This window comes from Acomys russatus, chromosome 10 (assembly GCF_903995435.1).
Source record: "Acomys russatus chromosome 10, mAcoRus1.1, whole genome shotgun sequence".
NCBI classification, from domain to species: Eukaryota; Metazoa; Chordata; class Mammalia; order Rodentia; family Muridae; genus Acomys; species Acomys russatus.
This window is the reverse complement of record NC_067146.1, coordinates 65,603,795-65,616,627: the sequence shown is the minus strand read 5'-3', so window position 1 is coordinate 65,616,627 and position 12,833 is coordinate 65,603,795. Positions and strand designations below refer to the sequence as shown.

The window sequence follows — 12,833 nt, the reverse complement described above, 5'->3', positions numbered from 1 at the left end:
TCAAGGGAAAAAAATGGGAGACATGCTTGTAACTAGGAATGAGTGTGGGTTCTTTGTTTACCTGAGATTTGGAAAACAAAAGTCCCAAGGGATGAGTTAGAAATGGTATGGAACTCAACTCCTTCCCCTTTTCTTTGTTTATTATTATTATTGTTGTTGTTATTATTATTATTATTATTATTAATTTTTTAAAAGCCACAATCGCATGAGAACCTATGATACATATGTGGGAATTGGATGGCTGATTCCTGGAATGGACAAAGGGCTGCTGGGCATGTGTGTTGGGGAGAAACGGATCATCACCATCCCCCCTTTTCTGGCCTATGGGGAAGAGGGAGACGGTAAGTCCTTATTTTTCTCAGACCCTCTCTCACTCATCTTTATATGTTTATTTTTATTGATGAGTATGTGCGGGTGCCTGCTTGTCTGTATATGTGCCTCACGAGTGCATTGCCCACACAGGCCAGAAGAGGGCTCCAGGTCCCCTGAAGTTGGAGCCACAGGCTGTTGAGGGCTGCTAAATGTGGGTGCTGGGAACCCAAGTCTTCTGCAAGAGCAGCAAGTGCTCTTAACCCCCCTGGGGCCGTCCCTGAGCCATTTCTGCAACCTCATTGTCCTTACTTGTATTTGTAGTGATCAGTTCATCCGTGTCCATTGAAATGCACCAGGCCTTTTGCTCTAGGCCAACACTGCCTCTATGGCTGTTTATATTTAAGTAGAAGTGAATTAAAATTAAAATGCAGTTCTGGTCACAGCCTCACACTTCAGGTATACAAGAGCCACACATTGCTGAGGAGTGCTCCTTAGCCACTGCACAGATACCTTTCCTTCCCACCATTGAAGAGTGGGGTGTTGGACAATGCCTGTCAGGACTATCTCCTGTCTGCAATTTGTATTCGATCATGGCTGTTGGTGCTCATGTTAAGCACCGTGTCCCTCCCCGCCTTGCTTCCCTGCAGCCCTAGGCACCAGCTTCTCCTACTTTCTTGATGTAAGCAAGATTTAATCTAGATAGTTTAAAAGTCTATAAACATCAAGGTAAAAGATTTATAGCTACTGATGCCTGAATTGATGCTTTTCCCGGCTTCTTACCTTGTTCCTTTTTGAATGTGTTCTACTTGGACAAACTCAAAACGTTACATTGGCTGTGGCTATTGTGGGGTTGGTAGCCTGCCTGCCTAGCATTCATGAAGCCCAGGATTGATCCCCAGCGCATGGAGGTGCGTGCTTCTGATTCAGTACCTGGGAGGTGAAAGCAAGGAGGGTCAGGAGTTCAAGGTCATCCTCAGCTACATATTAACTTCAAGGTCAGCCTGGGACACAGAAGACCCTGTATGGAAAGTAACATAAAATAATTAGTGTCCTATGAAGAGAGGTAGAAGGCAGAACTAGATAAATAAGGTTTATAGGTTATCCATATTAAATTTTACACATTTGGCCATACTGATGGTTGGACACAACAGAGAGTTTTAGGCATGTAAGTAGTAGGCATTCATGGATAAAGAATAGAAATGAGATCAGGTGCGGCAGTGTACGCGTGTAATAGCAGTGTGTCTAGAGACTGAGCCTGAGAATTGTGAGTTCAAGGCTAGCCTGGTAAGTTAAACCCCATTTTAAAGAAACATGACAAAAAGGAATACAAATGAAAACCCGGTGCTGTGGAAGAGCTTATGATAGCCAATGTCATATTTTCCCAGCTGTTTTCTGCCTCTGTGGTCTGTAAGGCAAAGGAGAGTGGAGTCTGAGGGACGAGGCTCAGCCGTTCCACGTTGCAGGGTCTGATCTTTAACAGCATAAGGACAAGGAATCAAAATCAAACAAGCTTCCTTTTTAAAAACTTTCTTTTTCATATAAGATATTTTGATCATATTCTTTCCCTTCCCCAGCTCCGCCTCATCAACTTTACTCACCCAACTTCATGCTCTATTGTCTCTCAAAAAAGAAAAATCCAAACAAACTAAAACAAAACAAAACAACAACAACAAAAACACCAAAATAAAACAAACAACGGACAAAAAAAACCATGCAGCCTGTTTTGTGTTGGCCAGCTACCCTTGGGCACCCTTGGGGCCTGCCCTGGGGTGTGCTTGATAAGCTAACTAACACGTCATTTGAGAAAGTTGCTTTTCTCTTATTCAGCAGGTATCCATTGCAAATAGCTTCTAGGTAAGGGCGGGACTTGGCGCTCATTTCCCCTAATCAGTGCTGGGATTTTGCCTGGTTTGAGCCTGTGCAGGTCTTGTGTGTGCTATCACAGTTCCTGTGAGTTCATATCTGTGTCAATCCTTTTGTGTCTAGAAGACACTAAAGAGACTTCCTTTTATTCTCTTTATCTGAAAACATAAAACATGTGGCTTGTTTTTACCTCCTGTGCCCTCTCACTCCTAGAGGAAGTGTTTCAATTCTAGGGGGAATTGCTATACAACATACGTAAGCAATTGTCATTTTGTATTGCTCGAAGAATAATGAGAAAAAAAAAAATAGAAGCATATGTGCTCAGGACAGATAAAATATTTTAATCTTTATTTTTTTAGTGCAGGCTGAGCTTGAATTCATGTAGCCGAGGATGACTTTGAATTCTCATCATCTTCCATCTCCCCAGTACTGGGATTACACCTGTGTCTCATTTTGCAGTCATAACTTTTTTTTTGTTTTTTTTTTTTTTAAAAGATTTATTTATTTATTATGTATACAGTGTTCTGTCTGCATGTACACATGCACACCAGCAGAGGGCATCCAATCTCATTATAGATGGTTGTGAATTACCATGTGATTGCTGGGAATTGAACTCAGGACCTTTGGAAGAGCAGCCAGTGCTTTTAACGCTGAGCCATCTCTCCAGCCCCTTGTTTTTGGTTTTTTGAGACAAGGTTTCTCTTGGTAGCCTTGGCTATCCTGAACTCGCTTTGTAGACCAGGCTGGCCTTGAACTCATTATCATCCACTTGCCTCTGGTTTCCTGAGTGCTATGATTACAGATATGCACCACCACAGCCGGCTCAGACATAACTTTTTGTCTTGAGTATTTTTGCTTTGAGATTGCTTGAATCCATGGATATAGAGCCCAGGGCTACAGAAATATTCAAGAGTAGCAGCACCATGCAGACATGAGATAGAAAAGATGGAAAAACTATTTTTGGATTATGTGTATCTTTTTCCTTTGTTACCTATCTAACTTCTGTTTATTTATATATTGTTTTGGATTAAAGAATTTTACATTAAAAAAAAGCAGCTTTTGGTTTTAAAGAATAAGACTGTGTAGTATTTTTCAGAGCAAAGTCACAGGTTTGCAGGGTGCACATTTGAATGTTTACAGTGCAGTCCTGCTCAGACAGAGCCCACAGGAGGGATGGGTTTGCGTTATTGCCCACAGAGAGCTTCTCACTGTAGCCTGAGCATCTGAGGTGTGGTCACGGTGGTATGATGTGCCTCCTGTCATCTTGCCCCTCCTCAGCCAGTCAGGCTTCATGCTGTGCCCACTAGCCCACGTTTAGATACCAGGGTGCAGCCCTGTAATTACACAGCCTGGAGCCTTTGTTTCTTGGCTTAAGAACTTCAAGGAACGAGGAACAGCAACACACAGGGTGTGAGCGGTGCTTGAAACACTTCCTGAATTTTGCCTCTGGAATGAATTGTTCTTCCATTTCACTCTAGGGAAAGACATTCCTGGGCAGGCATCCCTAGTCTTTGATGTTGCATTGTTGGACCTCCATAACCCCAAGGATAGCATTTCCATTGAGAACAAGGTCGTCCCTGAGAACTGTGAGCGGAGGAGTCAGAGTGGGGACTTCCTCAGGTATCATTACAATGGCACGTTTCTGGACGGCACCCTCTTTGATTCCAGGTAAGGAAGCTACTCACCAGAACATCCGACTAAGTGAAGTCCAACTAACCATGTTAGACCATGATTGAAATATCCCTGTCCCTGCTGACTCATTTTAATCATCAGTACAGGTGTCTGTTTTCAGATTCTGAGTTTGTTCCTAGGTGGTTAGAAGAGTCTCTTGGTTTTGGTGTCCCTGAAAGAAAACAGGAGGGGCTTAGCCTAGACACCCGCTATACTCCATCCCGCTCCGAGTTCCGCTGTAGACTCCAGGACGTGGAGTGGACTGAAGTGAGGGCAAGGAGATGCGGTGGACAAACAACCAGCTCTGTGCTGCCCTGGCTTCCCGACCTTGGGTAGCACTTGAGCTCTCTAACCGTCAACTTCGGGTTCTTTCTTGTTTCAACACATTCCCCATGACGGTTCAGTTAAGGCATTGAAAGTGCTGTGTAAGCGTTGAGGACACCCAGCTGGAGGAGACTGCTCTAGGCATTTAGCTCCTTACTGAACGGGTGCTGCGAGGCTAATTACTCTTCATCAGCAATTACCCAGATGGCTGCAGCGCACAGTGCACGTGGCAAGCGGTGGCATGTCTTGTTTTTTCAGCTGGCATGTTAGCTTTGAAACCCCTCCTTTAGCTTCCTCTAAACAAGTAGTGACAGAGCCTCGGTGTCCCTGAGGTAATGGACTTCTAATTTGTTTATGCATCCAAAGCAGCAAAGAAGAATTTCGCTATGGTATTCTTTTTATTGGGTAACTCATTCTTGTTATTAAGAGCTCTTCTACGGTTTTTTTTTTTTTTCATTACTTTTTCTTCTGAAAAACAGTGGTCACAGGGTTCAAAATAAAACTAAGTAGTAAATGAATATATTCAGTATATCTTTCTATTTGCCCCATTTGCTCTATTTTAGTTAATTAATTAATTAATTTAGATTTATTTATTTTATGTATGTGAGTGTTTTGCCTGCATTTCTGTATGTGCACCTAATGTGTGCCTGGTGCCCACAGAGGATGGAAGACAGTATTGAATCTCTTGGACTAGAGTTATGGAAGGTTATGAGCTACACAGTAGATGTTAGAAACTGAACTTGGTCCTCTTAATTGCTGAGCCATCTCTCTAGCACCAGTTTAACCATTTTTATAAGTTTGTAGCTCAGGATTGAATGCCAGGGCCTCACATTGAGTTACAACCCAAGCCTTTTAAAAAATGTTTTGAGATGGTGCATTCCTGTGTAGCTCAGACTGGTCTTGAACTTCTGACCTCAAGATGGTTCTCCTGGCTTAGTCTTCCAAATACTAGGATTACAGGTGCAAACCCCTGCATGCAGCTCTAATAGTTTCTTTATTCATACTGTGTGTGTATGTGTGTGTGTGTGTGTTTTAATATAAATACAAGCAGATGAGCTGGGCATGGTGGCACCTCCTAGCAGGGGAGGTGGAGGCAGGTAGATCTTTGTGAGTTTGGGGCTAGCTTAGTTTTCAAAGAGAGTACAGGACAGCCCAGGCTACATAGAGAAGCCTTGTCTTGAAAACAAAGAAACAAACAACCCCAGAATTAATACAAGCACGTGTCTATACTGTCTTAGTCTCTCCCCTTTTTGGTGTATAGTATGATATGGTATGTCTCTGCGTCTCATAAAAGATTACACACTATATGTAATTCTGTTCCCTGATAGGATTTTTTTCCATATTGGTGCATCAGTAGAACTCACCTAGTTTTCATGTCTGTGTAGTTTCCCACTGAGCGGGTGTAATCTGCTGATGTAATAATTCTCCTATTGTACTTGGCTTTATACTTTTCTGTTACAAAAAGAAATCTCTCAATGCATGTTTGTTATTACTTTCTATGTTTCACTTCACTTTGGAATTACATTTCTAATTAGAGACTATATCAGCCTAGGGGAGTGGTATTTACCTGTGTTCCCAGCACTTGGGAGGCTGAGACAGGAGGATCACTTAAGCTCAAGCTTGGGCTACATAAGGATGGCCCTGTTGAAGAGATGGAGGGAAGGAGGGAAGGAAGAAGGAAGGCAGGAGGGAAGGAAGGAAGGGAGGAAGGGAAGAAGGGAAGGGAAGGGAGATGGAGAGAGCCTTTTCTGGGCATATTAGATTTCTGCCCACACTATGGTACTATTGTTTCTGCAGGTTTTGAGCAGTTTTCCTCTTGACTACAATGGGATCTCACCCATCCTAACCAATGCAATATTCCACTGAATAGATTTTGTTTTAAACTTATGCAATCAGTCCTTTTTGTGGCTTTTGTAGGCTTTGATATGTAAAAAGAGTGTAGTAATTTTTCTTTTGTACCCAGTTTCGGTCAAAGGTTATGTGTGTGTAATTTGAATGTATTCTTAATTAAAGTAGAATTATACAGTTTTCTCCTTTCCATCCTCTTACATATATTTTTAGAGTGTTTGATATACATTCTCTGGGTATCATTTAGAAGGAAGAACCAGGTGCTTATGTCTTCAACCCTACTACTTGGAAGTTTTGGTGCTATCCTGGTTTCAAAGCACAAAACAAAACAAATTAAACTTTGGTAACTTTCAAGAGAAAAATTGTACCTAAAGTTTTAATCTGAAGTTTGTTGATGGTATTTGGATATTTATATAGATATTTATTTGGAAATCTTTTATTATTATTTTTTTGCCTAATTTTCTAATGTTGTATTGTAATTTGTTCCTTTCTTATTGATTTGAAGAAACGAATCCTTTTGTTGTTGATCTTGCTGAAGTAATTTCTCCCATTTACATTTTAAGTTTTGTTCTATAAATTTAGTATTTTGGCTATAATATGGCGTGGGAAAGTTCTCTCTGTTCCTACCTGAGTGACTTTCTACATGTAACCTTCTTCTAGGTACCTTGTTTCCCAGGTTTGGAAAAGTTTCTGCTATGATTTCTTTTTTAGACTCACTAAATTTATTTTTTAAAAAATCATAAAACATTTCTTACAATACAGTATTATGTTCTGCACACTGCTCTGAACAAAATGCTGTTCACCAGAAGTAATGTTTTAGCTCTGCTATGATTTCATTGAAAATGTTTTCTATGCCTTGAACATGAAATTCGTCTCCCTTTCTTGTGCCAAGATTTGATTTTTAAATCATGTTCCATAGATCTTGAATATTCTGTCTATTACTTAACCCATTTTTGTCTCAATATTCCAATTCCTCTACTGTGACTTCAAGCTCCGATATTCCTCTTAGGGCAGTCTGCTGGTGAGTCTCCAATGCATAGGACAAACTGAAAATTTCATTTCCAGTATTTCATATATGACAACCTGAAAATTTCCTTTCCCGTATTTCAGTTTGGATTTTTCCAGTGTTTTTTAAGATCACATCTGTGTATGTGTGTTTGTGTGCACATTATGTACATGTGAGTGCAGGTGTCTGCATAGGCCATGTTCCCATGGAGCTGCAGGGACAGGAAGGTTTGGGCTGTTACTCTGAGCATTGGGAGTTGAACCAAGGTCTTCTCTCTTAACTGTTGAACCATCTCCTTTCTGTCTCTTCAGTATCTTTTAGTTAAATCCTACTTTTATAGACTGTATTGACTTATTTTGCTCATTTATTTCTGTTCTCTCTTAATTAATGAGTTTGTATTCTGTTTGATTTCCTTGAAAATAATTATTCTTTTGAATGTTTTGCCTGAGATTTCCTCTACTTCATTTTCTATGTAAACCATCCTGTGGAATTGGTAACTTGTGGTGGTGTCAGGTTGTGTTTGTTTTACATGGTCCTCATGTTTTTACACTGTGATTTGTTTTGCTTTGTTTTGTTTTTTTTTTTTTTTTTCCACCTTAATTCACCCTTATTTCTTCAGTGGAAATGGCTGCAGTGCTCAAGAGGGACTGGGCTTCAATAGCTTGATTTCATTCTTGTCTGCTATAATGGCACGGAGGCCACCAGACTCAATCCATGGTCCTTCTAGAGAGTAGAATGCTATCTTCCCAAACAATTACTGCCAAAGGGAAGGCCCACTATGAAATCACCTGATAAACAACAAAATCATGGCTTAAACAGTAGTTAATATAGGAGGTAGGAGTACTTTGTATGCTGTTGCTTTGGGTAGGAGTGGGAAGGGAAAAATCAGAGGAAGACTAGTAGTACTGGGTTGATAAAGAAAAGCTAGAACAATACAAATATGTAAATACCAGGGGCAGATAGGGAACTGGGAAGGAGATAGGCAATTCCTATCAGTTCCATTGTGGGTGGCTGCTTCTAGACCCACATTCCTTTTATAACGTGACCATATACTTAGGAAGTAGAACATGTTGCTTCTGTGGCTACTCACTCCAGGAGAACATATTTTTGGGCGGTGTCTTCACATTCTGTGGTTTAGCTCTTCTGAGGTGTGGAGTTGCATCAGGATTCTGAGTAATTTCCACAGCTGCTGTTCGTGTCCCTTATGAATGACCTCATCTTTTTCTTCTTCCTTCTTAGCTACTCACGGAACCACACCTTCGACACGTACATTGGGCAGGGCTATGTGATTCCTGGGATGGATGAAGGCTTGCTTGGTGTTTGCATTGGAGAGAGGCGAAGGATTGTGGTCCCTCCTCACCTTGGCTATGGAGAAGAAGGAAGAGGTGTGTATTATCTGCCCTTCTCACTAATTGCCTGCTTCCGTATTGCTCAGATCAGCACTTCTAGAGACAAAACAAGGAAGCCAAACCCAGTGGAAGACTCTATCTCACTGATGGCTTGCATTTCTAGAGCTGCCTGGTTGCAGCTGCTTCCATACCCAGTTTCATTTTCTTTCTAAAAAAAATGCAAACTCTATACCAGTGTTGAAAGAATTGTATAGTGAACTCTACTTTGTTTCATCAATTGTTAACATATATGTAAATATATGATCATTATAGTATATTTATTTTTATTTTATGTGTATGAGTATTTCACTGGCATGTTTGTAAGTGTACTGTGTGTATGCAGTGTCTGAGGAGGCCAGGAGAGGATACTGGGTCCCTGGAACTGGAGTTACAGACAGTTGTAAGCTGCCATGTAGGTGTTGGGAACTGAACCTGGGTCCTCTGGAAGAGCAGCCAGTGTTCTTAACTCGTGAGCCATCTTTCCAGTCTCAGCCTTTACTCTATTTTTATCTACCTTTATATTTCTCTATTTATTTTAAATTAAGTGGTTGAAAATAAGTGTAACTTCACCTCCTTTTGTTTCGTTTTTTATTTTGCACACTAAGAATTTCCCCCATTTAACTGTATAATTCAGAAATGTTAGTAACTTTAATGAGTTTTGTAGTAATCATGTTAATTCACTGAACATTTTTGTCACCTTGAGAGCAAACTTTGCTTAAAAGGTTGTAGAAGCAGCTCAGTGTGGTGTCGCAGGCCTGCAGTCCCAACACCCTGGAGGTGGAAGCAGGAGAATTGGGAATTCAAGGTCATCCTTGGCTACATAAGGGATTTGAGGCTAACCTGATCTAAATGGAGCCTTGTTCCAAAAACAAACAAACAAACAAACAAACAAGACAAAATAGATGCAAATAATGTATGTTAACTGTAAGACTTTAAAAAAATTAAAAAGATGAGTAATACCTCCAGATCTCCCTAAACCATACCTTGAGAAGTTAATGGTACTGTAATGAGCATGGTATATCAAAAATGTCCATGAACCTGTAGATATTTCCTTATTAAGAGGGTATTTGTGGGTGATTAAGGACCGTTAAGCAGGGATACTGTTCTGGGTTTTCCAGGTGGCCCTGAAGTGTGTGGAGGGTCTTTGAGGGAGGCAGGATGTCAGCTGGGGTGGTGGTGGTGGTGGGGGGGAGAAAGTAACTAAGCTTGACCATGCAGGTCACCTTTGGGCAGGGAAATAAGGGAAACTCTCCTGAGGCCTCTAAAAGGAGCACACCCACCGTTGCCAGTGCCTGTAGGTTATGCCCCTGACTCCCAGAACTGTGTCTACCTGCTTGTCCTCTTTCCCAACTCTTCCTGTCCCCTCCCATTTCTCCTGTATTTTCTCCTTCCTTTCCTGCCTCTCTTCTCTCTCTCTCTCTTTTTTTTACAGGCTGGGCATAGATCTTAGGGCCCTGTATTTCCTATGCAAGCACTTTACTGCTAGGCTTCATTCCCAGCCCATTTTTTTTTTTTTTTTTTTTTTTTTTTTTTTTTTTTGGTTGCAAGCCCCCAGATTTGTGGTAAATTTTTATTCTAGTAGTAGGTATTTCTGTATTTTTGGGTGTATGTATAAGTTAAAAGAAATATGTACTCTAAGTTTGGGGGATGTACCTATAGCCAGAGCTCTAGGGAGGTGGAGGCAAGAGAACTGAAAATTCAAGTCCAGCCTGGGCTACATAGGCAAGCCCTTTACCACAGATGGAGAAGAAAACTAAAGAAATATCTACCTATACTAACTAATACTGAAGGAGAGGTTATATTTTTATCATACTGTGTTGTAATTTTTCTCTTCACTCAGTTTTTTGTGAACAATTTTATGTCAACAGTTATCTTTTGATTCTAAGCCTAAGCCTAGCCTTTAGCCACCAAGCCATCTCTGCAGCCCACCAACAGATATTTTATTTTATTTTTTTAAACATTTTTATTGAAAAATAAAATAATTCATATTACATCTCATTTTCTATCCCATCCCATACATCCTCCCATTCCTCCCTCCCTCCCACTTTCACCCCAATCCCCTTTCCTATGATTGTGACTGAGGGGGACCTCCTCCCCCTGAATATGGTGCTAGGGTATCAAGTCTCTTCTTGGTAGTCCGCTATCCTTCCTCCGAGTGCCATTGGGCCTCCCCACAAAGGGACATGGCCAAATATGGGGCACCAGAGATCCTGTGAAAGTCAGTCCCCAGTCTCCACTTAACTGTGGAGAATGTTCGGTCCCTTGGCTAGATCTGGGTAGGGGTTTGATGATGACTGCATGTTTTGTCCTTGGTTGGTGCCTTTGATCAAGCAGAACCCCTGGGCTCAGATCCACCCATCATAATGTTCCTCTTGTAGGTTTCTAGGACCCTCTGGATCCACCTCCTTCCCTATCCCCTATATTTTTCTCACCTAGAGTCTCAATAGGATGTTCTCACCTCTACCTTTCCTGGTAGGTGAAGACTTTCATGGGACCTGTCCCTTGGCTAGTGTCCAGTTATAAGTGAGTATATACCATTTGAGTCTCTCTGCTTCTGGGTTAGCTCACTCTTTATGATCATTTCTAGTTCAATCCATTTGTCCACAAATTTCGGGAATTCCTTGTTTTTAATAGCTGAGTAGTATTCCATAGTGTAAATGTACCACAGTTTCTTTATCCATTCTTCTACTGAGGGACACCTAGGCTGTTTCCATGTTCTGGCGATTATGAATAAGGCTGCTATGAACATGGTTGAGCAAATTTTCTTGTTGTGTGCTGGAGCATCTTCTGGGTATATTCCAAGGAGTGGAATAGCTGGGTCTTGAGGAAGCCCTATTCCCATTTTTCTGAGATAGCACCAGATAGATTTCCAAAGTGGCTGTACTAGTTTGCATTCCCACCAGCAATGAAGGAGTATTCCTCTCTCTCCACATCCTGGCCAGTATGTCCAACAGATATTTTAAATAGCTACATAGTATTTATATTGTGTTTTCTTTTGTCTTGCATTATTTTTGGCTGACTTGCTTAGATTTCCTTAGGAAAAGTTGACACAGTTTTTTTTTTGGTGTTGTTTTTTGTTTTTAAATCATGTTTTTATAGTCTTTTTGCTGCTGGAATTCTGGCTGATCTCATTGCTTGAATATACTCACTTTGTTAACCCGCTTCTTGTTTCTCTTCACATATAATATGGATCATGGAAAATTGAGGCGTCATCACAGAGGATCCAAGATACATCGAGTTAATTAGAGACTAGAGCGTACAACTGAGAAGAATTTTCCTCTTTGATTTAAACTTCTGATTTTCTGGGCCATGAGACATGATAGCTTAAGAAATATGAGCTGGAGCCAGGTGTGGTAATGCATGACATAATCTCAGTACTCAGGAGGCAGAGGTGGGAGGCTTAGGAGTTTAAGGTCATCTTCAGCGTCTCAGTTACTTTCTATTGATGTCATGAGACACCTTGACCAGGGCAGCTTGTGGAAGAGTTCATTTGGGGGTTATAGTTTCAGAGAGTTGGAGTCCGTGATGGCAGACCATAGCAGCACAGACTCATGACACCGTCAACAACGAAGAGCTAAGCTCTTCACGTAGGAGGCAGAAAGAGCTAACTAGGAATGGCACAGGAAAGCTCAAAGCCTGCACCTAGTGACAACACTCCTCCTAGAACAAGGTCGCACCTCCTAATCCTTCTTCAACAGTTTCATCCACCGGGGACCAAGCAGTCAAACCACTATATTCAACTAAGGAGTGACTTTGAGGCCAACCTGGGCTGCATGAGACCCTGTTCCCAAAAAAGAAAAGAGAGAAAGACGGATGTAGAGGGAGAGAGAAGAAAGAGGAGAAGGAAGAAGAAAAAGAAATGAAGAAAGATAGGGGATACTACCCAGTGGTGAAATGTTTACCTAGCATATGTGAGGCCTTGGGCTCAATCCTCAGTAATGAAATGAATGAATGAATGAATGAATGAATGAATGACTAGGCGAACAAACAAGTAAATGAATGAATGGATATGTAAAATAAGCCCTGCTTCATGTCCTCTTTAGTGTTTTGATGCTACTGTCTTACACTGTGCCAGGTTTTACTTCTGGTCAACCATACACAGAAGTGAATAGTTTCTCAGTATTCATATTTCATTATGACTTGAAGAATAAGTCTTCCTGTCTTTACGAAAAGAACACGCTGATGAAAGACATTTGCTTAAAGTATTTTTTTCCTTTTGGCTGTTCATCAAGTATGAGACTGATCTTTGCACAGAATTAATTGGGGTTTTGGAAGACATCCAAAGAGTCATAAATGTTATGAGTAAAAGACTGCGGCATCCCGAATCGAATCACCTGTTATGGTGGGGAGGGTGCCTTGAAGTGTAGAACCCAGGTGTTCTTGGGTGGATACTGCACCAGTGCTCTGGACTACTACTCAGT

General features: G+C 41.1%; 1 protein-coding gene across 1 annotated transcript in view; it reads left to right on the top strand.

Annotated features, from left to right (window-relative positions):
• Nucleotides 1-12,833, top strand: part of Fkbp9 (FKBP prolyl isomerase 9) — a 44,594-nt gene that overhangs the window by 18,892 nt on the left and 12,869 nt on the right. The window contains exons 4-6 of the mRNA XM_051152299.1: nucleotides 196-341; nucleotides 3,654-3,843; nucleotides 8,264-8,409. Coding sequence (XP_051008256.1) covers nucleotides 196-341; nucleotides 3,654-3,843; nucleotides 8,264-8,409 — 482 coding nt within the window. The remainder of the gene's footprint in view (nucleotides 1-195; nucleotides 342-3,653; nucleotides 3,844-8,263; nucleotides 8,410-12,833) is intronic.